This window comes from Podarcis bocagei (genome assembly GCF_964188305.1).
Source record: "Podarcis bocagei genome assembly, chromosome: 1".
NCBI lineage: Eukaryota > Metazoa > Chordata > Lepidosauria > Squamata > Lacertidae > Podarcis > Podarcis bocagei.
The window spans coordinates 107369959-107392534 of NC_138125.1; the positions used below are offsets into that span (position 1 = coordinate 107369959).

General features: G+C 38.9%; 1 protein-coding gene across 1 annotated transcript in view; it reads right to left on the reverse strand.

The window, feature by feature from the left end:
* Positions 1 to 1375: 1375 nt before the first annotated feature.
* The window catches only part of PRPF40A (pre-mRNA processing factor 40 homolog A), a 34083-nt gene continuing 12882 nt past the window's right edge, over positions 1376 to 22576 (reverse strand). The window contains exons 5-26 of the mRNA XM_081187467.1: positions 21302 to 21324; positions 19723 to 19800; positions 19515 to 19625; positions 19021 to 19141; positions 18377 to 18401; positions 16103 to 16393; positions 14622 to 14730; positions 13196 to 13260; positions 12602 to 12766; positions 11786 to 11894; positions 11207 to 11357; positions 9863 to 9996; positions 9252 to 9366; positions 9013 to 9104; positions 8754 to 8870; positions 7972 to 8109; positions 6784 to 6879; positions 5746 to 5832; positions 5561 to 5657; positions 5406 to 5467; positions 4606 to 4734; positions 1376 to 2699 (exon numbers count right to left, since the gene is read on the reverse strand). Coding sequence (XP_081043593.1) covers positions 2607 to 2699; positions 4606 to 4734; positions 5406 to 5467; positions 5561 to 5657; positions 5746 to 5832; positions 6784 to 6879; positions 7972 to 8109; positions 8754 to 8870; positions 9013 to 9104; positions 9252 to 9366; positions 9863 to 9996; positions 11207 to 11357; positions 11786 to 11894; positions 12602 to 12766; positions 13196 to 13260; positions 14622 to 14730; positions 16103 to 16393; positions 18377 to 18401; positions 19021 to 19141; positions 19515 to 19625; positions 19723 to 19800; positions 21302 to 21324 — 2408 coding nt within the window. The 3' untranslated portion in view covers positions 1376 to 2606. The remainder of the gene's footprint in view (positions 2700 to 4605; positions 4735 to 5405; positions 5468 to 5560; positions 5658 to 5745; positions 5833 to 6783; positions 6880 to 7971; positions 8110 to 8753; positions 8871 to 9012; positions 9105 to 9251; positions 9367 to 9862; positions 9997 to 11206; positions 11358 to 11785; positions 11895 to 12601; positions 12767 to 13195; positions 13261 to 14621; positions 14731 to 16102; positions 16394 to 18376; positions 18402 to 19020; positions 19142 to 19514; positions 19626 to 19722; positions 19801 to 21301; positions 21325 to 22576) is intronic.

Here is a 22576-nt window from a genome sequence, read left to right on the forward strand (position 1 = left end):
AAGAACCCCATGTAACCATTTGCATTGCCTGCACTTAATACAGCTGCTTTACTTTTGCATTAGGCGAAACCTATCTGAAGAATATATATATATATATATATATATATATATATATATATATATATATATATATATAATGTTGTTTCTCTTTGAGACGCAGTGGGGAAAGTTCAAATGTACAAGATATGCAAACTAGAGAAGAAATCAGATTGTAGCAAATAAGATATGGGGCATGACAGTTTGCAGAAATATGAAGAAACTAACTTTATACTTAAAGCTTTTTATTTTTAATGGAAAAATAAAGACAACGCTTTAAAAAGTAATGTTTACTTAGAAACATGTTTCTTCATGTAAATTATGCAAGGCGGCAATAAGAAAATATTTTACATAAATATCACTTGCATCGGAGCGGGAAAACTGCTATTCCTTCATAGCTGTTTTAAGTACTGTGACACTTTCCCACCTCTATACCAGTATGTAGCTGAGTGCGAAACATGATGCGCTACCAATCCATGTACAGCAAACTATGCAATTGGCATGAGCAAGTTAACCGTACTTGCAGTTTCTCAAACAGGAAGCCAAATATGCAATGGGTTCTTTTCTTTTCCTCCTCAACATTAGCAAAATACATATTTAAATTCTTTTCTATAAGCAGAGTCCCAAACACGATGACAGCAGGAAGTCATAGCATTTTACATTCTCCTTCCCCAACACTTACTGCTCTGGAATTTCCTGGACGTTTCACTGCACTCTACCTTAAGCTATATAAGTAGACAAAATTAGTAAGAATATTTTTTCATTAAGAAGTGATCACCATAAAGGAGGGATGATTCATTTTGTTGCGCCTGAGAGTATTCAGAATGCATCGTTGTACAACCCTGTACTGTTTGATTTCTCCCCCCATACTCTGTCAATTGGGGGAGGGGGGAGAGAAGGAAAAATCAGTGAAAATGGCTTCTCTCCAATCAGCAGAGTTCCCTTATAGGAGTGGCAGTTCCAAGCCACTGTACTGTGAAGCCAACCTTTTACTTGCAAGTAGAGCAAACTGTTACACAAGCGCCATAGAAATCAGTAAGACCTAAGGATAACAACATGCCTGCTATATTCGTTCTTATTTCTTAATTTGCATAGTAGAGGCTAATTTCACAAATAAAAAGGCCAATCTTGAATTACCACCACCACTATATATTGTTAAGTATTCCACTTCTGTGCTGTTACAGATCTTTGACAGCTCGTTTCTTTTGTTGCTGTGATTATACATATATTAAAAAGGAAGCACCACACTAGAGTACTTAACTTAACCAGTAACACTGTGTGAGATCAGTAATGTGTTGGCTGTACAGAGCATTTTTAAAAAACAGAAAAAATACTAGTGCACGCTAGAAGACAAGGTTTAATAAGTGATAAAAATGTACAAAAATATTCAAATCAGAAAGATTTTAGAGTCTGTACCACAGTAGTCAATACTCCTCAATGTATAGGGCTGATAGTTTTAATCAAAGGCTGGTCAGAATCTATTCAGTACAAAGGAAAAAGAACAGAATAAAAGGAGACCAGGTTTTCAACATTAGGTCAACATCTTTCAAAAGAAAAGTATTACGTTAACATTGATTTTCTAGACAAGAGTATTGCAACTGCTTTCCAAAACTTGGTGGTACATTCTTCGGAAGTCCTTAAGGCAACATATTGCATCAATTTAGTCTGATTTTGCTATTTTCTGTAACATTAAGATTAATGCTGAAATAATACCCTTTGCCAATTTGGTTTTTTTCTTTGTACATATACCAGGTTCTTCTCTAATAAAAAATGGCAGCTATGTTATTACATCAGCATACCTTACAGCCTTGAAAATTAAGGGCCTATTAGGATTTCCATTAATTAATCTATTTTTCACAGTTTTAAAACTTGACACTAAAAATTCACTTCAGGGTGAAACTCGATATACATTTCAACCTAAAGTCAAAATTCAATAGAAACCACCTAAAACATCATTTTGGCCAGCAAGGTAATACACAAAAACCCAATAATGGATTCTGGACTACCATAAATGAAGAAAAAATATTTTCCCCTCTTCTTCCTTTCCCTCCACTTGCAAAATAAAAAAGTAATTAAAAAAACCCAACAGAAGTGGAGCCCAAGAAAATTATAGGAGCATCTTTCTGAACAGAACATGTGCACCCCTTACCCACCCCCAGACCTTATTTGACAAGAAAAAACAAGTTTAGGCTTTCATAGCAAGAGCTGTTTTACAGACACAAGAGGCCCGAAAGGCTCCAGTACTTTTCCAAGCCGCTATTGAAAGGGCTCAAAAATAAAAAGATTTTCTGTTCATCCTAATGTGCTCTTTGAAGAATGCCAAGGTGCATGGGGTATATATACAGGCTGCCTAGCTTATTAGAAGCAGAACTTCAGCTTGAATTCTGAATGTTCACCGTCTTTGACAATTTGCTGCCAGGCACACAATGATATTATTTGAAATATTTAGTTATGCAGTAGAACTGAAAAGCCATTGCTATGCCAATGGAACATTGGAATCCATTTCCTGAAATGAATCATCTATATTTCTTATTAAATCACATTGTAAACATATTTGGTATAAATACTTTTTATTGATCTTCATCCAGTTGTTCCAAGAGGGTCCTCCTTTGTTTTTCTAGTTCACCTTCACTTAATTCACTACCAGAGGTATCCCAATTACCCTGAAAAAGGACAATGAAAAATAATCGATATACCCTTTCCCACAGTTTAGAATTCAGTCGTTGTAGTTACTTTGAACATTTCAGTATTTATTAAGAAGTGCAGTTTGGCCATCACTAGACAACCTAAGATTTCATACTAAAAATCACTTGAAACTCTCAAACTATACAATTTTAGCACCACTGGTAAATTACAGGCCTCAGGCCTATCTACTGAGAAAATTCAAATAACTACTTTTAAGTGCACCCATTATATTTTTTTAATTACTTTTTCATTTGAGTAGCTGGCACTGCTCCCTCAAGAAAAGTCAAACTTGATCAAGGACATTGTGTAACTTTAGTGGTGCACAACAGTAGTGGGCAGACAGTAACTTTAGTGGTGCACAACATACTGAGAACAAAGGAGAAGGATGCACTCTTCCAGGTTACGATGCTACGGCAATGTTATCTAAAGTTATATGCTGCCCTTTCAATCCACATTCAGGAAGTCAAATGTAAGGAGAGAATAAATGACATGTTTCAGCTCTATGAACAGAAATCCCATATAAAATGTTGATCTTGAGGAATCTGATCTTTCTGAAGTTGAAAGTAACTTAATCTGAACCCCGAACAAACACGGGAGTCTCTTGGTGCCCTTTTCACATAAAAGCTATGCCCAAAGTGATTTAGGTCTAGGGGGCTAAATCCTAGTGTTACATCTTCGAAAAGGAGTTGGATGAATTCATCAGATGTCTCAATAATCGCAGGGAGGAAGGGGAATTGCTCATACTGTATTCTAAATCCTAACTGGACTTCCAGAACAGAGTTCAGCTTAGTGCAAAGCCAAGTGGCTTGATCATTTTGCTGTTCTCAGTGGATTTTCAATAGTACTGTTAACTTGAAGGTACTGAGTTAACTACACATCACCACCTTGAGTAAATACATATAGTATCAGTGGCTGGTGGTCACTGTAAATTCTAAGGCTTATACAGTGGTACCTCGGGTAACATACGCTTCAGGTTACATACGCTTCTGGTTACAGACTCTGCTAACCCAGAAATATTACCTCGGGTTAAGAACTTTGCTTCAGGATAACAACAGAAATTATGCTCCGGCGGCACGGCAGCAGCAGGAGGCCCCATTAGCTAAAGTGGTGCTTCAGGTTAAGAACAGTTTCAGGTTAGAACAGACCTCCGGAATGAATTAAGTTCTTAACCCGAGGTACCACTGTACAAGAGATGTGTATTAGCTAGAAACAGTTCTGGAGACCAAATAATAGTTTGTTATGCTTGAACCACAATAACTTAGTCCCATTAAGCCATTATGATCCACAGTTGCCACTCTATTGAGAATTAGCAGAGCCAATCTATATTGTAATTGGGCCAGGCAGAAGCAAAACTTAAATGTGGATCATTAAATTCTTGCATTTAGGTCTTCAGCTACAGCTAATAAGCTCTCAGGAAATTTTGTGGATGAAGAGAAGATATAATGTTACACTTTAGTCCATGCTTCCTTATACAAGCTTGGTGTTTAAAGGAAGGATATAAACTTGAAAGGCCAAAACAAAACTACAGCTATACAAAATGACCTCTTGGGCCAATGTGTGGATCAGTTATCCACCAATTTGTTCTTTTCCAAATGTTGTGATAGTTTTGGCAGCTTATATGTATCAAAATACATCTGTGGCTGTCCAGATAATGGAATATGGCTCCCATCACTGCAGATGACTGGCCATGCTGGCTGGGCTGATTGGCATCCAACATCATCTGGAGGGCCCCAGGTTTTTTTTTTAAATTGCAGCATAACTATTATGGGTAAAAAACAAGCAACAGTGACACCGATCAGAAATAGCAGATCCTTCCACCCTTAGACCACACAACCATTAAACTACTGGTAAGATAGTTAACACAATAAAGCCAAGCAAACTCACAGAATCTTTGCCAGGTCGCTTTTTAGGAGGTGATTTATGCTTAGATTCAGATCTTTGCCTACTTCTTTCCTTTTCATTTTCTCTCTCCTTTTTGTCTTTTTCTCGATCCACATCCGATTCTGGAGAATCCTGTACAGAGTAAAATAAACAGTGTAAATCAAGGATGCACAGAGAATACACTGTAGAAGGGTGGGGCCAATGGGAATCTACCTCTAGTTCCACAAGAGTCTTTCTATATCCCAAGCCTGTGTTCCAATCAATTCTCTTTACCACACAACAGTCTGGGGAAGACAGGCAGGCATTTCAACCTGGGTCTTCCATGTTCAAAATACCAACTTTCAAAATCATGACTGACCTAGCTCTTACTCATGCCAACTGGCTGCAAGTCTTAACTGGTATGGGGGGGACTTGTCTACCTGCAAGGCTTCTAAACTGTACATCATATTCATAGCACAGAAATTATGTGCAAGTGAAGCACAACAAACTGGATTCGGACTTTCTGGCTCAGGAGAAGTATTTAGCAGCTTGTGAGCTTTCAGGACGGGAAACTTCCGTGATACAGAATGCTTTAACTTTCAAGAATTCAGTTAGGAAGGAAGACAACAACTACTTTTTAGGGATTTTTTAAAAGAAAAAAAATGGCTGTACCAAATGTACAGTCTCACAATTCACATACAAATAATAAAATAGCACACTGTTGTTCAATTTTATTAAGTGCACCTTAATTCTTTGTTTCGCAGATAGATACAAGAAATGGAGTGGGGTGGGGGGAGAACAGAGCCAAACTGAGGTATACTCACAGACTTGTGTCTCCTCTTTTTGTTCTTCTTTTTGTGTTTCTTTGATTTCTTGTAGCTTCTCTCTATTAATGCATTAGAATTAAATAGGTATCAGGGTTATTTAAGTTGATAACTGCTAAATCTCTATTTTGTTAGGTAAATTTTTTTTAAAGTACCAGATTCCGCGCTGGAGGAGCGTTCGGAGACTGATCGAGAGTCTGAGCGTTGCCTCTTTTTCTTTGAATGACTGTCATCATCCTCAGATTCTGAACCCTTTAAAGCAAGAGTATTTGACATGTAACATTAGTTTTTAAAGGCTGGGTGGTAAAAAGAACCAACTGAATACTGCACTCTAGCTTACCGAACGAGAGCGAGACCTTTTTCTGTGATGTTTTTTTGATTTTTTAGAATGCTTCTTGTTCTTTGAATGATGGTGTTGACACTCATGCTGCAGCATTGAAAGAATAAAAATTACTCATTTGAAAGAGTAAGCATGCGTTTTGTTACACAAATACAGTATGTACAGCGTATCTCTTTAAGTCTCTATTCTGAAATACTTCCTCTATATACTTTTATTTTGAAACTGCACTGCATGCCTTTTTGGACACTGGCTTTTACTGGCTTTGCAAAGCCACACTTGTTCATACTCTTCCATCTTCTTAATAGCAAATGAGATTTTGGAAACATAGGACACTTCTTGCAAAGAAAGATGTTTGGGATGTATGAATTACAACATTTAAAGAGCAGTTACAACAGTTGGAGGGCTGACATCTTCATGTAATCCTTCCTGATGATGAATACACTACCAGTGTTTAGGTTATTAAATATAGAATCTAATGAAAAAGATGATGCCAACCGTTAAAATTAATTACAGATCACTCTCAGACAGGAAGCTAATGTCCCCATAAATATATTCTACAAAGCTATGCTTTCAATAGTATTTTGTGTCCAGGCAAATGCTGACACCTACTGCTAAATATTTTAGGGACAGCATCCTTCTGTTATTTGGACCCCAGATGAAGCCTGAATGAAATTGATCCAAGCTGGGCTGCCATCACCCTTTCAAGCACCTTGCCACAGTATTCCCCAGTCAGTGATAGTTGTTAAATAAATAACTTGGTCCGGTGATGCCCCCTTAAGGATGGCTGGAACTTGCTCCTGCCCCAGTGAGATGTTACTCTCTTTCGACCCACCCAGCTAATCCCCTTCGGCTCACTCTAATAAGCAAGCTGGCTCCCACCCACCCACCAATTGCATGCAGGCTCCAACAGATTTTCACTAAGAGATACAGGAAGAAAAGGTTCTCCACTTCTATTTTAGGGGATCAGTTCAATAAGTTAAGTTTTTAAAAATCTGTTTCAAATCTATCAGACAATTCTCTTATCATAGTATTGTTTACCTCTAGTAAATAAATGAAATCTTTAAATATTCTTTTTCTTTCTGATTCTAAAGTGATGTCTTCAAATGCTGGTTCTTTCACAAACCTTTCCCGAATCTATAGATAAGAGAAGAATTATGTATACAGTTTAGCCAGCAACTTCAATTTATAAAATAAAAATGTTCTGTATAGAAATTACTTTGGTTTTTTTAAAAAAGAAAGATTATGGCTCAATAGAGTATTAGTTAAAAGTATTGTGTTCATAAAAACCAGTTCAAATAATGATGAAACACACTCCTGCTGGTATTCTTAGCGTAGCTGAATCTTAGCCAAGAGCCAGTGGTAAAGACAGAAACATGAAGTGCTTTATGTACGATGCTTATAAAGGTTAAGAATTTAGACCCCACATCAATGTTCTTCAGAAATGCCTTCCAGTACAGTGGTGACTCGCAAGATGAAATTAATCCATTCCGCGAGTCTCTTCGTCTTGCGGTTTTTTCGTCTTGCGAAGCACGGCTATTAACGGCTTAGCAGCTATTAACGGCTTAGTGGCTTTAAGAAAAAGGAAACAAACTCACAAGAACTCGCAAGACCATAGGGAAATTTGTCTTGCGGAACGACTCAAAAAACGGAAAACTCTTTCGTCTTGCGCGTTTTTCGTCTTGCAAGGCATTCGTCTTGCGAGGTACCACTGTATTCTCACTGAACATAATCCAAAGCTTTTCCAATCATCAAATATTCATACTGTGCCAAGTGGGATTAATTCTTCCTTGATTTCTAGAAGAGTACCCTGTATAAAAACCTGTCTGATCCATGTTTGGAGTATCTGATGCCACAATTTTAAATGTGAGAAAACATTCAAAAGTGTATTTTATTCCAAAATGTATCTATTATCTCTGCTCTTAAACAGGACCTTTTTGCATCCTCTTGGGAAGACACCCCACTGCCCCACCCCATGACTACTTGAGTTAAAATCCTTCAATTTATTTCCCTGCAAGCACTTCACCTATTTTATTATTCCATTTACAGTCTTTCTAATTTCATTTAAAAGAAATTTTACTTAGATTGATACATTTAACTATTATTGGTTTATTGCTGCTGTTCATTACTTTTGATAGTTTTATACACACACACTTCATTTAACAATGGGAAAAAAGTGTTTTCTGGGTAACCAACATTCTCTTTCAAAATGCTATGGAACATGCTTACATCTTCCCACACTGCATCCATTTCAATTGGAGGGGTTGCTTGTTTTAGCATACTCTTAAAAGCAGACTCTTTCCGTTTCATTTTGCGGGCTTCTTCTTTCTCTCTCTCACGTTCACGAGCCTCTGCCTTTTCCAACAGCTACATCAAAACAAAACCAAGTGACCATTCAATGTAAGGGCAATGGAAAAAAGGGAAAACAATCAAATCCCATTTTGCAAGGGAGTACTTTTCTCATTATTTGCTGTGCATGTGTCACATATAATGGTGGTTCAGACGCACCACCAAATCATGTGATTGAACCTAATGTGATCCATTCATGAGTAGAACAGACTTCCCACTCACTATGTAGGACTTTGCCTTCCTCTCTTTTCACTTGAGCAGCTCCAGAATCCCCTCTGGGGAGTCCCTCAATCATCTGGAGCTGATTTGGGGTGTGTGTGTAGGAAGGAGCAGAGGAAGTCATGTTACATGAATGGAAGTCTTTTCATGCAACATTTGGCACCACCCATAATTTAGATTCTATAAATGACTAACAGAGCAAATTCTGATACATCATAGGTAAAGGGACCTCTGACCATTAGGTCCAGTCGTGACCGACTCTGGGGTTGCAGCGCTCATCTCGCTTTTTTGACCGAGGGAGCCGGCGTACAGTTTCCAGGTCATGTGGCCAGCATGACTAAGCCGCTTCTGGCGAACCAGAGCAGCACACGGAAACATTTTATCAAGTCTTCTTAACATTAGGATTTAAAAAAATATTCTGGATTTTTAAAAACCCAACTTACACTATTGAAAGCTAGCTTGATATTTCCAGCATCTAAAGTGGTAGCTCTTTTAGTTGAACTGATGACTGTGACAAAGTCTTCAAAAGTAGTATTCACTTCAACTACAAATCCTTTGTCCTGCAAAACAGCAAATTTTGATGTCACAAACTCATGTTACAACATGACAGTGTGGAATCCCAGCTCAAGGTATCTAAACCCACTCATTTTGGATTGGAAACACTGGTTTTCTCCCAGCGACTAAAAACACATTTCCCCTCACCTTTAAGATGTCTTTTATTATCTTCTTTTCATCATGGTAGCGTGCTTTCAGATCTTCAACATAAAACTTGAAGAGATCAAGTGCTGTTGAGCCTGAAGAAAGAAACTACATTGGTCAAAACCTCCCGCTAACCCAAGAGTTGCATTTCTTATTACATTAGTAACCCTGCTTTTATCTACCAAAAATGCACAAGCATTACCTCCATCTTATTTTCTACAAGCAGGAGAGAATATACTTACCAGGCTGACCAAGCATGTTAGTAAATCGGATATCAGAACTTATGGTTGGATATAACTCCATCCATGATGACATTGAATGCAGCTGGCCATGTTCATGCAGCTCATCCAAAAATATCTGCAAAGGAAACAGTAGAAAATGGGGAATCTCACAATCCTGTATATTGAAATGGAAATGAGTCAGCCCTGTCATTTTTACTGCCCCATAGAATGCTACAATATAGCATGTGGACATCAAATGGAAAAGCATCTAACATACCCCTAGGACTGCAATACTAATAATGTCTACTCAGAAATTAAGTCTCACTGAATTAGTGGCACTTACTACCAGCTAAGTGGAGTTAGGACTGCAGTCTAGAGTAGGGGTGGCTAACCTGTGCTCCCTGATGATGCTGGACTACAACTCCCATCATCCCTGACCATGGGCCATACTGTGACAGACATGCCAGGAGATGATGAATCAGAAATAAACTTTCTTCAGGTAAATCAGACTATGGCAAAGCCATAAAATGTTGACCTGCAAGATCTTTTAGTATTTATCTACATTCATTATTTGCACATTACAGAATACCTGTAACACCTAATAGCAGGAAGCTGTTCATTTTGTCACTAACCTGGAAAGATTCTCTGTTTTTACGTTGCCGTCGTCTTTCCCTGAGCAATCCCTTCTGCTTTTCTTCCTCCTCCTCCTTTTCTAAAGCCCTTATGTGCTCTTCAAAACATATCAACGCATCCTCCTTATCCATATCTAGAAAAGCAGCATACAAACATTTCAGAAAACGAAGGGTAAGGTCCAACTGTGGTAATTTGCTTGTGTAACAATCTTCTGCTTGCACAAACATGACTTCCCTTCCTCTCCTCCTCCACAGCAGCCCCCTGCCCCTGGGGGGAAAAAACCTGCTTCAGTAGGTAGGAGGTGAGGGGGGCTGAGAGGAAGGGAGAATCTTTTTGTGCCTGTTGACACAACTGGATCTTCCCCAATGCTGAGGTAAGCCCTTCTTAAAAAATTTGGCTCGTGCTTTTGGCAAAGCTTTTGCTTTGTTTCTCATGTAAGTTTTATAAAGTCTCAGAGGAAACCATAGCCCTCTCTTTAGATGTTACATTATCATGGGAAAAAAGAAGGAACAGGCATGGGGCAAATGTGCTAACCCGACCCCCGCATCATTCTCATCAGCATCCAAGTTCTGGAGGGCAACTGCCTGAAGATTGGAGCCACTTGTGCACAGGGAGCCTCCAGGAGTACAGCAGGCTTCTGACATCAGACAAGTGTCTTTCAACATCCTTGCCTGCCTCAACATTTTTAATGGCAATTTCTCACTACAAGAGCAATCTGTAGCAAGCCTCAGAAACATGCACTCCCTTCCTTCATTTCTGCTATACCAATGACAAGCTTTTGATTTTAAAGTAACAGGAGCTTTCAATGATTTCCAAACCCAAGATACCCAGGTGCTTTGCTTATATTCATGTTATCTATCTATCTATCTATCTATCTATCTAATATATAAATATATATATACATATGTGCACGCACACACACCCCACCCAAACAAAATATTAACAAAAAATACTGCTAAACCATATAAAGGAAAAGTGCTGGCTCCTGCATTCTCCACCAAGAGCAATGTGAGTTGGGAAATCTTGGCTGCCAAAGGTAACAATGCTGTTTTATCAGGCACACCACCTCTAAACTGGAGCAAGCTAGACTGAAGGTTAAAGATCCGAGTTGCTGTTGCCATCAGATCATCACTAAGATCAAATTCTGACAATAAAGGAACCAGGATATTTTGAGTTGTATTTAACTAAATGTTTGTGCTAGTGCAATGGGATAATCCTTCCTCATGCTGTCCCCAAGTCTGCTCCGGAGTGGGAAGAAGGCCTGGAGCAGATTTAGGAGGCACAGGGGGGAAGGAGAGGGGGGAAACTTTAGCACTACGTGGAATACAACCCTGTCTCCTTACTCTGAAGTTCCTCGTCTTCTGCAAAGGTAGGATTGTCCATCAGATATTGCTGAGCCTCTGACCAGGTAGTACAGTATGTGACATTAGCCATATTATCCAAGATGTTTTTTAATGCCTCCCAGTTCCTCTTCCTCAACTGCTTGGCCTGTTCCTGAAAAAGTTAAATGATACATTTAATTGCATTTGTTTTGCTAAAATGCTCGGTATCAAACATTACCAACAGATTATTAAGAGGCGGCATTTTGTAGCAAATCCGCCAGTCTGAAGCAACTGCATAAATTCATCACTGAACAAGAAAGAGACATCACACTACTTTTCATTGCCAGGATGCGTGCATAATTCCGGATAGACTAGAAGACTATCTTCAAGAAATGCCTATGGTGTAACCACCACATCAAGCTTTTGCTCTATTGTGTTCAGGACTAAATTAAGTAGTGCCACATTAAGGAAAAGACATTGTCATTTATAGAAATCTAGATATGATATTTGTTAAAATGTAGAGGAAGACAGATTTATCTATAGAAAAGAGGAAGAGGAGTAAGTGGGTGTGCATGCCCCCCATATGAAGAAATAAATTACCTTTTCTTTCTTTGATAAGAAGAATAGGACATCTTCATAGATTTCAAGACGATCACGTTCTGATATTGCATTCCAGACTTCCATCTCTCCAAACATTTGTTCAGCTTTTCTGTAGATAAATAAGAAGAAAAAAGGCTCTATAAATCACTTTGCTCCCACTCTTTCCCACTAGTCAGCCAACATACCAATCCTTGCCAAATGTGTGATAACCAAGAGAGTACAAAATGTGTAATCATACGTAACCCATGTTTAATATTACAAAATCATTCCAGCTTGCAAAGCTAAAATAAAAGAACTAATGTGTTAACAATATAGATTTTTTAAAAAAAGTTATATGTGTTGTATTCCATCTTCTGCCATTGCTTTGATGAAAGGTTTTTGTATTTTTAAAACACACAGCAATGGATCCCTTCCTTGCTTGCATCCATTCCCAATACATATTTTGCCAACAGTCTCAGCGACAACTTCTCACACACTGCAGTCTTTGTACAAATGCAGAGGCAACCGTGGTTTGTATCTAGACTTTCAAATTGGTGCAGAGTCGGAGTTTCACTCACAACAGAAAAGGGGAGGGAACAGACTTCTGCCAGGTCCTCCTCCTCCATATAAATCTGCACCAGACAGGAGGCATGGGCAGCAGAAGTAGAAATTTGAGAACATCACCTTGCAACAGTGACTTTGCACAAATTGTTATTCCCCATAGCACAGTATTTTAAAGTGTGGTTTTTTAATTCACATTCCCCTCTTAAGTCAACCCAAGCTCAAGTTTTAAATTTTGAACTGCACAACTAGTATTATGCATTAGATTTATCTTACTTGTATCTGGTAGTGGATGTCATCTTCTCATGGTTCTCAAGGAAACGCTGAAAAGATTCTTTTGCCTCTTTGTATTTTAATCTTGCTTCTTCTTTTTCTTCTTTCTCTGTCTGGACCTTGTAAGCATTAAATGCTTGCTTCTTCTCACTTAGTTTTGCCAAAGCACTACAAATTAAAGAAAAAAAGCCATACACTTATTGATAAATGCAGTATCAACTACAACTGATCATTTTACGAAGATTCCTTTTAACACTGCACACAGGGGGAGAGTTTCAAAGTATTTAGTAAACAATTGCTTCCCCTCAAAAAAACAACAACAGCCCAGTTTTAAAAAATTATTCAGGAGAATAACAAGTTAAATTTGTTTATTTATTTAAAATATATACATAACTTGTTTTTTTTACATGTGTCTCAAAGTGGCATACGAAGAAAAAAAACATACAACACACAATTTTAAAAAGATTAAAAATATCAGAAAATAGGAACATTAGGGCAGCATTCAAACCATGGGCTCACTTGAGCTGTCAGAACATCAGTTTATACAAACAACTACTTAAAAGCATGTTGATTAAAAAGAAAATAGGAACAGCATACCTGTATCTTGGATCGTTAATTATCATTTTCATAGCTTGCTCCCAAGAGGCGTTGGATGGCACACGCTATGAAGACATGAAGTAAATCATGTAACTCCTCAAATCAGTACTTCTGTTTGTGCAATGGTAGCTTTAGGAATGCTAGCTAAGGTAAGAATGGGTGCATCTAAACTGTGCAGTGGGGCATAGTTGTCCAGTGCACTGAATCAGATTATTTGGTGGCAAAAGTGGGTAAATATTCTGCTTGGTATGTTTTTATTATAAAAATAAAAGAATATTTGTACAAAGGACTGTCACATTTCTTTGCTTTTCCTGTAAAAATGATAAACTACCATAAAACTAGGAAATGATAAATTTTGTACATAAGACATTTTCTATCTTCATGAGTATTTTTAGCCTTCTCATAATTTACTTACACTTCTAGAAATGGTGCATCAATCAGTTTGTCCATGAAAGCAAACCATGGTTAACAGATTCAGGTAGGTAGCCGTGTTGGTCTGATGCAGTCAAAATATATTTAAATATTGTCCAGTAGCACCTTAGAGACCAACTAAGTTTGTTCTTGGTATAAGCTTTCGTGTGCATGCACACTTCTTCAGATACACTGAAACAGAAGGTGCTACTGGACAATTTTTTAATTTTTTTAAACAGTTATCAGATTACTGTTAACACACCTATCTGGACTGCTTTGTTTCTTCCTATAGCATACAGAGGAAACAAACCACAATCTGATTGAAACATAGCACTAAGCCAGGGTTTGTCATTTGCTTTGCCCTTAGTGCTAGTAAAGAGAAGCAACGCATGCATGATTGGCTTGTATATGATTTAGCCTTTGTTTATGGCTTATCATCAGTAAATATGGCTAGTGTTGCATTCCTTATTTTCTAAATTTTTTTGATAGGGTGGTAAGCTAATAAAAACATAGGGCTTTGTCCTTTTGATTCTGCAGTGATGTTTCATTAGTAACATTTGGGATGTAATACCACTTAATAAAGCAACATCTGACTCTTCAGAGTGAGAATTTACAAAGAGTAAGCGGATAATTGAAGTTTTTAAACACAACCGTTTTTCCTTCTCTTCATTCCGCCCCCGCCCCCCCCCCCCCGGGCCAATTCTGCAAATGTGGAACTGTTGTGCCACCAGAATGCTCTTTTCACATAAAAATTTCATTTGTCTTTCCTTCTTTGGTCCCACTGCCTCCCCCCCCCCCCCCGCAAAAGACCTAAACAAATGTAAGAATTTTTCACCAATACTGGAGCATGATGTGAAAGTTTATACCAAGTACATTTTGGCTAGAATATTCTTTCCATGTTTACTTCAGTATGAATGCTATTCCATAAAGTGTCTTTCAAAATCAGCAATTCTCTCAACTCAAGTATATTTGCAATTCTTGAAATTTTAAACAGTAGTTGACTCAATTTAAAAACCTTTTCTTTCAATAGTTCTTTAAATGCTTGCTTAGCTTCTTCTTTTGTATTCCATGTGTAGGTCTTTTTAACTGGCTGGGCATCTTCTTCGTCCTTTTTGGCGGCAACACTATGGATTTAAAGAACAGCATGCCGCTTTAGCAAAAACCAGTGCTAATTAAATGTAAGAGACACTAAGAGTGGGAACTGTAAACAATAGAGCTAATGTCTCCCAGGAAGTGACAGCATACACAGATGAACCCAAACAGACTTCAGGCGTAATGTGGTTCCAGGATACAGCATTATCTGACAGCTCCTAGCCAGTGGGTTAAATCCTTAAAAGATCAAGCAAATCACTGCTCATGCAACAGGGCTTTCCTGGCTCCTCCTTTCCACTACAAACCATGGGGTAGTTCCGATTCCTTCAGAACTAAAAATATATTGGTTCTCCCCTGAGAAGGAAGAAGCAATTTCATACCTGACAATAGTTATCAGACCAGTAATTTTAAAGAGCTCTTTGCTCTAATGTGCTAGTTTTCTTGCAAATCAGGTAAAGGCTGAAGGCAATTTAATAAGGCGTTCATAAGACTGTTATGCATGAAATGCCCTTGACTTCTTTTCAAAACCCAATCCATGAACCAATTCATATACTTTCTGGCTATTTACACAGCCTACGTGCTGCATGGTGCATGTACAAATGAGTTTGCAAATGAATACACATGAATACATTTTTGTGTATATATGGTGTTTTTTTTTGGATTTGAATGAATGTGGACATGAGAGAGAGGCGCGGGGGGGGGGGGAATGGGGAGTATGTAGCATAGCCTGGAAGATTAGCTATGAGGGAAGTACAGCCCTTGGGTTGAAATATACCCTTCAACGGCCAAACTACACATTACATTATTCATAGTATTTTAAAAGTATACTTAAACATGTTCTAAAACTTTTGTTCCACAGAACTGCCCATATATATATCCAAAGGAAGAAAATAATGGCTTGGACATGGCACTGTCAAGTCCATTCATGCTTATCTCACCTTGCCAAGCCTTTTCACTTTCCCAGGATGCACATGAAAGCCTTCCGCATCTAGTCTTGGTCTCCCTCCACTCACTGGATGTGAAGGGAGATCAACTAGGTGCTTCTGCCTCTTATAAGTGGCAATACAACATACCACTTAGGAATGGAGAAAGAAAGATTAATCTACAGGGAGGATCACTCCAAATTTGCTAGGAAGGCTCCCAAGGAGTAGGAGGGTTGACTCTGTATCCATATCTGTCTGCTATGGAGTACAAAACAATTCCTAACCCTTATTTTAACCAAGTCTATTCATGCAAGGCAAGTTATTTCCTTATTTTAACCAAGTCTATTCATGCAAGGCGAGTTATTTCCTTTCGCATTCCCCACTTTTTTTTTTTTGGCCAAATCCAATCCCCCCCCCCCCATGTACTGTCTTGAAAAAAAATAGAGATTAGTGCACACCAACTAGACATAGCATTACTTACTCTGAGGATTCCTGTTTAGGAGCTTCTTCGACAGAGTTTGTCACAACTTCTGCAGTCTGTTCCTGTACAACAGGAGCAGCTGGCTGTACCTGCTCATCAGCTGTCGCAGTGACCCTTTCATTTTCTATAACAGTAGCAACAGTGGAAGGCTCAGTTTCCGGAGCCGATGCAACAGCTGGAGCAGCAGGGATTGCTGGGGCAGCTATAGGAGCTTCAGGAACAATGGCTGCAGCATTTGTAACCCCTGGTGCGACTGCAGATGATGTTGGAACAGATTCCTCTGGTTTACCGCTACATAAACAGCAGACATCATATTTGTGTTAATAACCCTGCCAATCACAGGAACAATGCATTTATCACTGAGAATTATTCCGGGGGAAATCCAATTTCCCCTCAGATTTTGGCAGCCTACAACCTTCTTACTGGATTGTGGTTTATGTCTTTAATTATGTGTTTATAATACATACTTTCATTTTAAAAATTCAAGGAGCATAGAATCAGCATAAAAATAACATTAAAAACATCATTAAATCTTCTAGAGTGCAATTGGCCAGCCTAAACAACATAGTTTTCAGGAAAAGCATGAATGGAAGGATAGTTCCTGCCAGCTCTCTACTGGTAGAGATCCGTAAGGTAGGGTCTGATGTATATGGCTTTCAGAATACTGGTTCCAACTGTCCAATGTAAACTTACACATTATGAAAAAAACTGCAGGCTTCTAGGTTTGCAGAATGCAGTGCTGAAGACCAATAGTTAGCTTAATTTGCCATGCTAATTAAAAAAAGCCAGTTCTGAAATTTCTTTGAAAGAAAAGGCGAAGTGAACAACTATGTTAATATGTTCCCAAATCCCCCTCCTCTATTAGGTAATGTATATGTTTCACTCTTAAGCAGTATGTGGACTGAGAACTCCCAGAAGTGCAAACTGGATTTCAAAGGGGCAGAGGAACCAGAGACCAAATGGCAAACATGCCCTGGATTATGGAGAAAGCTAGAGAGTTCCAGAAAAACATCTGTCATTGACTACGCAAAAGCATCTGATTGTGTCGACCACAGCAAACTATGGCAAGTTCTTAAAGAAATGGGAGTGCCTGATCACCTCATCTTTCTCCTGCGAAATCTCTATGTGGGACAGGAAGCTATAGTTAGAAATGGATATGGAACAACTGATTGGTTCAAAAGTGGGAAAGGAATAAGGCAAGGCTGTATATTGTCTCCCTGCTTATTTAACTTATATGCAGAATTCATCATGTGAAAGGCTGGACTGGATGAATGGCAGAAAGTGAGGAGGAATTGAAGAACCTTTTAATGAGGGTGAAAGAGGAGAGCGCAAAATATGGTCTGAAGCTCAAGATCAAAAAAACTAAGATCAGGGCCACTGGTCCCATCACCTTCTGGCAAATAGAAGGGGAAGAAATGGAGGCAGTGAGAGATTTTACTTTCTTGGGCTCCATGATCACTGCAGATGGTGACAGCAGTCACGAAATTAAAAGACGCCTGCTTCTTGGGAGAAAAGCAATGACAAACCTAGACAGCATCTTAAAAAGCAGAGAAATCACCTTGCCGACAAAGGTCCGTATAGTAAAAGCTATGGTTTTCCCAGTAGTGATGTATGGAAGTGAGAGATGGACCATAAAGAAGGCTGATTGCTGAAGAATTGATGCTTTTGAATTCTGGCACTGGAGGAGACTCTTGAGAGTCCCATGGACTGCAAGAAGATCAAACCTATCCATTCTGAAGGAAATAAGCCCTGAGTGCTCACTAGAAGGACAAATCCTGAAGCTGAGGCTCCAATACTTTGGCCACCTCATGAGAAGAGAAGACTCCCTGGAAAAGACCCTGATGCTGGGAAAGATTGAGGGCGCAAGGAGAAGGGGACGACAGAGGATGAGATCGTTGGACAGTGTTCTTGAAGCTACCAACATGAGTTTGACCAAATTGCGGGAGGCAGTGGAAGACAGGAGTGCCTGGCGTGCTCTGGTCCATGGGGTCACGAAGAGTCGGACATGACTAAATGACTAAACAACAATATGTTTCAGTACTAAGAAATACTCAGAAGATTCTGAAATAAAATGTCTGTTTAAGGCAACAACCATCACCCAATGCAATAATGCATGTGGAGGCAGCTGAGCAGACGAAGATGAAGTTTAGTGTACAAGTGAAAGTCTGCTCCACCCACAAACAGCTAGTGTAAATATAGATGTATTGATACCATCCTTCTTTTAAAAGATCCTGTTCATGGAATTTTTCTCGAGTAAAATATTTTCAAACATACCTGTTTTCTTCAGCTTTAATCATTGCTGCACAAAAGAAATAAATTGTTGTCAGATTTATTTATAAGTTGAATAAAACTGCATATTAGAAGATAAAGTATGTTAAGACAAGTACTAAACTGATCCAAATGCAATAAATTGTATCAAAATATTGAGCTGCAAAGTAAGACTGTGGCCTCTGCATGGAACTTGGGAATAGAGGCAACAATTCTCTCACTTAAAAATTACTGAAGGAAGCTACTACTACTGGGTGACAGCTGCTCTTTCAAGTGATTCCACAATAGCTATTGTGGTCAATTATGTTATTTTCGTCTTTGTCCATGACAGCTTAGCCAACATATTCTCCCTTTTCCTCCCCCAATAAAGACATTTATTACATTAGGGACAGTTTCATTATATAATAGCATCCAATCCAATGACTAGAGTTATCTCTGCTACCCAGAGAATACGGTGTATGCCAGGATTGCAACTTTTGGCTCTCCAGAAGTTGCGGCATGACAACATCCACCATCATTTTGGCAATGAAGGTTGTGGTTGATGGAAGCTGAACAACATCAGGAAGGCCACAGGTTAGCCAAGCCCTGGATTATACCCAATAGGTGCTAGCTATAAATCAAGACAGAAAAAAAGGTCCCACAAAATTTACCTTCAAGATCTTCAAGTTCCTTGGGTTTTGCCCAGCGTGACTCTTTTGTTTGGGAATTGTAGTAGTAAGGTTTTCCAGAATCAGACTTATATTCCTTCCATGGACATTTTGACAACATTTGCTAGAGAACAGAATGTTTAGAAAAAAGTTTTAAAAATCATTCCGTAATATGACATGCCATATATTAAAAATGCCTATAAAATCAAAGGAGAGGCATGCAAAGCCATATCAAAAGAAACAAAGGACAAAATATAAAGGGCTGCACGTGAAATACCATGCCTGTAATGGAGCTTTTGGGGCACCCTCTTCCCACTGCAGCCCCTCAAAAAGCTAATCCTGAAGTTTAGGGAACTCTCCAGAGTAGGATTCAATGTGGCACGAATGGCTGCAGCTGGAAAGGAAAACTGGCACACACTCCAGTGATAAAAGGCATTTTATACTCATTGAAAACATGGTCAATTAAATAGGCACTCTTCTCAATTTGTTTATTTTACCTCTGCAGGTGTTTTGAGATCATCTGGTTTCTCCCAGGTAGACTGCTTTGTTTCAGTATTATAGTAGTATGTTCTTCCATCTGGTGACTTATGCTCTGACCACATAGATTTCTATGAAAAACAAAGCTTCGTATCAATAAATTCTGCAACATGTCTAGGAAGTGCAAGACAAAGTGCCACAAAATTGTCTGCAGGGGTAAATTGATACCTGTTTCGAAGGTTCCTCATTAGCAGAGCTGTTGGCTGGGGTGACTTGCTGCACTGAACAAACTACTGGAGGTGTAGGCTAAATATTAAAGAGGAAAGCACACTTCTGAAGAAAATATAGCAGCTTACTTTTTCTTTAAAACAATGTAAGATTGCAAACAGAAGAATACACAGCCATAAGTACAGCATACCCCCAATCTGTAAAATGGTCCCATTCGGATGCAATGCTAAGCCATGCATGATTCATTAATTCTGGGCTTCACTACTAGGAGTGGCATTAGCGTTCCCAACCAGTGTCAGAGGACTCATGCCAGAATAACTGCAAAGGTGAAGTCCAGGCAAAACTCATCTGCTCCTGAAATCTGTAGTCAGGTGAAGCAGACGTCTTCTCCAAACCAGGGATCTTCTGGGAAGTGATAGCTACCAACTCTACAAAGACCACCACTATCTAGCACTCCTGTTCCTCGGTCTGCAGTCCTAGCTGCCCTCTCCAAGTCTCCTGCTCACAAGATGCCACTACATCTCCAGGAGCAGTCTGTGATAAGAACATACAAAGAGACTGCTTGATCAGGTCAATGGGAAGCTTAGAATGCTGCAGGTATGGTGGCATCCAGTGACAGCTCCTTCCAGGGGAGTTTACCTCCTCCAGAACACACCATCTCCCCATTTTCCAGACTCATAAGCTCTGAAGATATAGCACCTGTCTTTTCAGAATTCAGCTTTAATTTACTAGTCCATAGCCATTACCGCCTCCAAGCACCAGTCTAGCCCTTCAACCTCCTCTCCCAATTCAGAGGAAAAACAGAGACAGAGCTCCCAGCAGTTTCAGAAAGATGCTAAAAACCTCCCCCACCATACCCAGTAACAGTTCAAAAGCATCTGTTTCTGTTCTCAGCAAGTTGTCTCACGAACATATTACGAGTTCTTTAACAGCACATTATAGATACAGGTGAACTGATTGTCATTGTGTACTTGGACTTTCAAAAAGGTTTCAACAAGATACCTCACCAAAGCTTTCTGAATAAGCTTAGATGTCATGGATTTAGAAGAGATCTCTTCTTGTGGATCACATATTTAGTAGCAGGAAGCAGAAAGTAGGAATAAATGGGCAGTTCTATGAATGGAAGGAGTCCCCTATGGGCTGATTTTGGGAGCTGTGCTTTCAAAACTAGTTTATTAGCATCTAGAGTAAATGATGAGTAGTGAGGTGGCCAAGTTGCTAAATTGCTGATAACATTAAATTGTTCAGGGTCATTAAAAAAGAGAAGTTGTGAGGAGCTCCAAAAGGACCTCTCCAAAGAAAGTGAACTTTTGGGAGCAAATAAAATGTATTTCATTCATGTACGTGTTTCAGGCGAGCTGACATAAAAGTCAACCATGTTGTTGTATTTTATGCACATACACTCTTGTTATGCATACATGTGGATGTTTGGAAGGTATGTAAAGGAACCCAGGCATCCAACACACAGGGCAAGGTGCAATCTCGCCTTAGCATGGAAGGGAGAAAAATCATGGAAACTGGACAAAGTTTAATACATGAAATTATTAAATTGCCCAAGCAACAAAAGTTCCTTGCTTACCTGAGTTCCTGGGGGGGCTAAACCTATGAAATATAAAATGATAAACCACATTTCAGCACAACCAGAACAATCCACACCTCCACATTTGCTTTTAATGTGACTCAAAAGACTTCCAGACCACATGAAAATATACATGTTAAATTTTACAAGTGACTTACAATTAACCATTTCAAGCAGACTGTATTATGAATTTACATTCTGGCAATGAGCAGATAGTAGATGCAGCCAGTCACTTCTTGTTATAAAAGCTTTCCCCCTGAAGCTCACTGAATATTTCAAGAATCTCTCAGTTACTCCTGCCTATTCACTTTGAGCTTCAAACGAATAATTTTCTCAGAACAGGAAGGCCAGAATCTGAAATGAATGCTCAAAATCTAATGATCCACAATGTTGACAGCGATGGAGATCTAACTGTCATGTTCACAGTTTTATGCAAGAGTCACTATATTCAACTCCAGCACGTTCAAGAGACAATACTCACATGCTAAAACTGGGACCTGTAACAAAACATTGTAACATGCAATGCTCCTGTTCAGTGTTCCAGTCATAGACAGCCATGTCTCCCTACATGATATTCCCATTTGATTTGCCATTTCCCATTCCTTCCCCATCAATCAGTCAGCATTACATGGCCTGTGGGTAAGCTCAGAGCTTATAAGGATATTTTTGGGGTTCCCCCACCAAAAGTGTTATTTTTTAACTTTTTTGTGCTTCTGTAAACTTCAGGGTTCCCAAGCCTAGTGAAATTTCCCTCTTGTGCACGTAAATGTTTTAGGTATGCAAGGATGCCACACTCACTCTCTGGAAATAGAGGGAAAGATGCTGGTGAAATTCTCCATTGGTAAATGAACAAACTCTTTCAATTTCAATTCATAAATAAGTAAGTGTGAGGTGCATCATACTTCAATCCCAGATAAATCCTTCCACAAAAAAATCCTACCTCCTTGTCAACAGAGTGGGAAGCACCTCAATGTTTTAGTTCATTGAGAATTAGTAAATAGGAAGAAGGTATATTTTCAAATTCTCCTTACAGGCATTTGTGCATGTTTGGCATGTGCACCATTTTTGGCACCACAAAGGGGCAGAATGGGGGTGGAAGGCTCACTTACGGCCCGCTGACACGTTTGGTACCTCAGAATGGAACCCCCACATAAAAGAGGAGTTGCCTGTAACTGAATAAACTCTTAATTTTAACCCACATTATTATTAACAAACTTCTTTTTAGTTTTGAACCTTTTCTGGTTAAATTGTTAAATAAATAGTGAATTCTTTTTA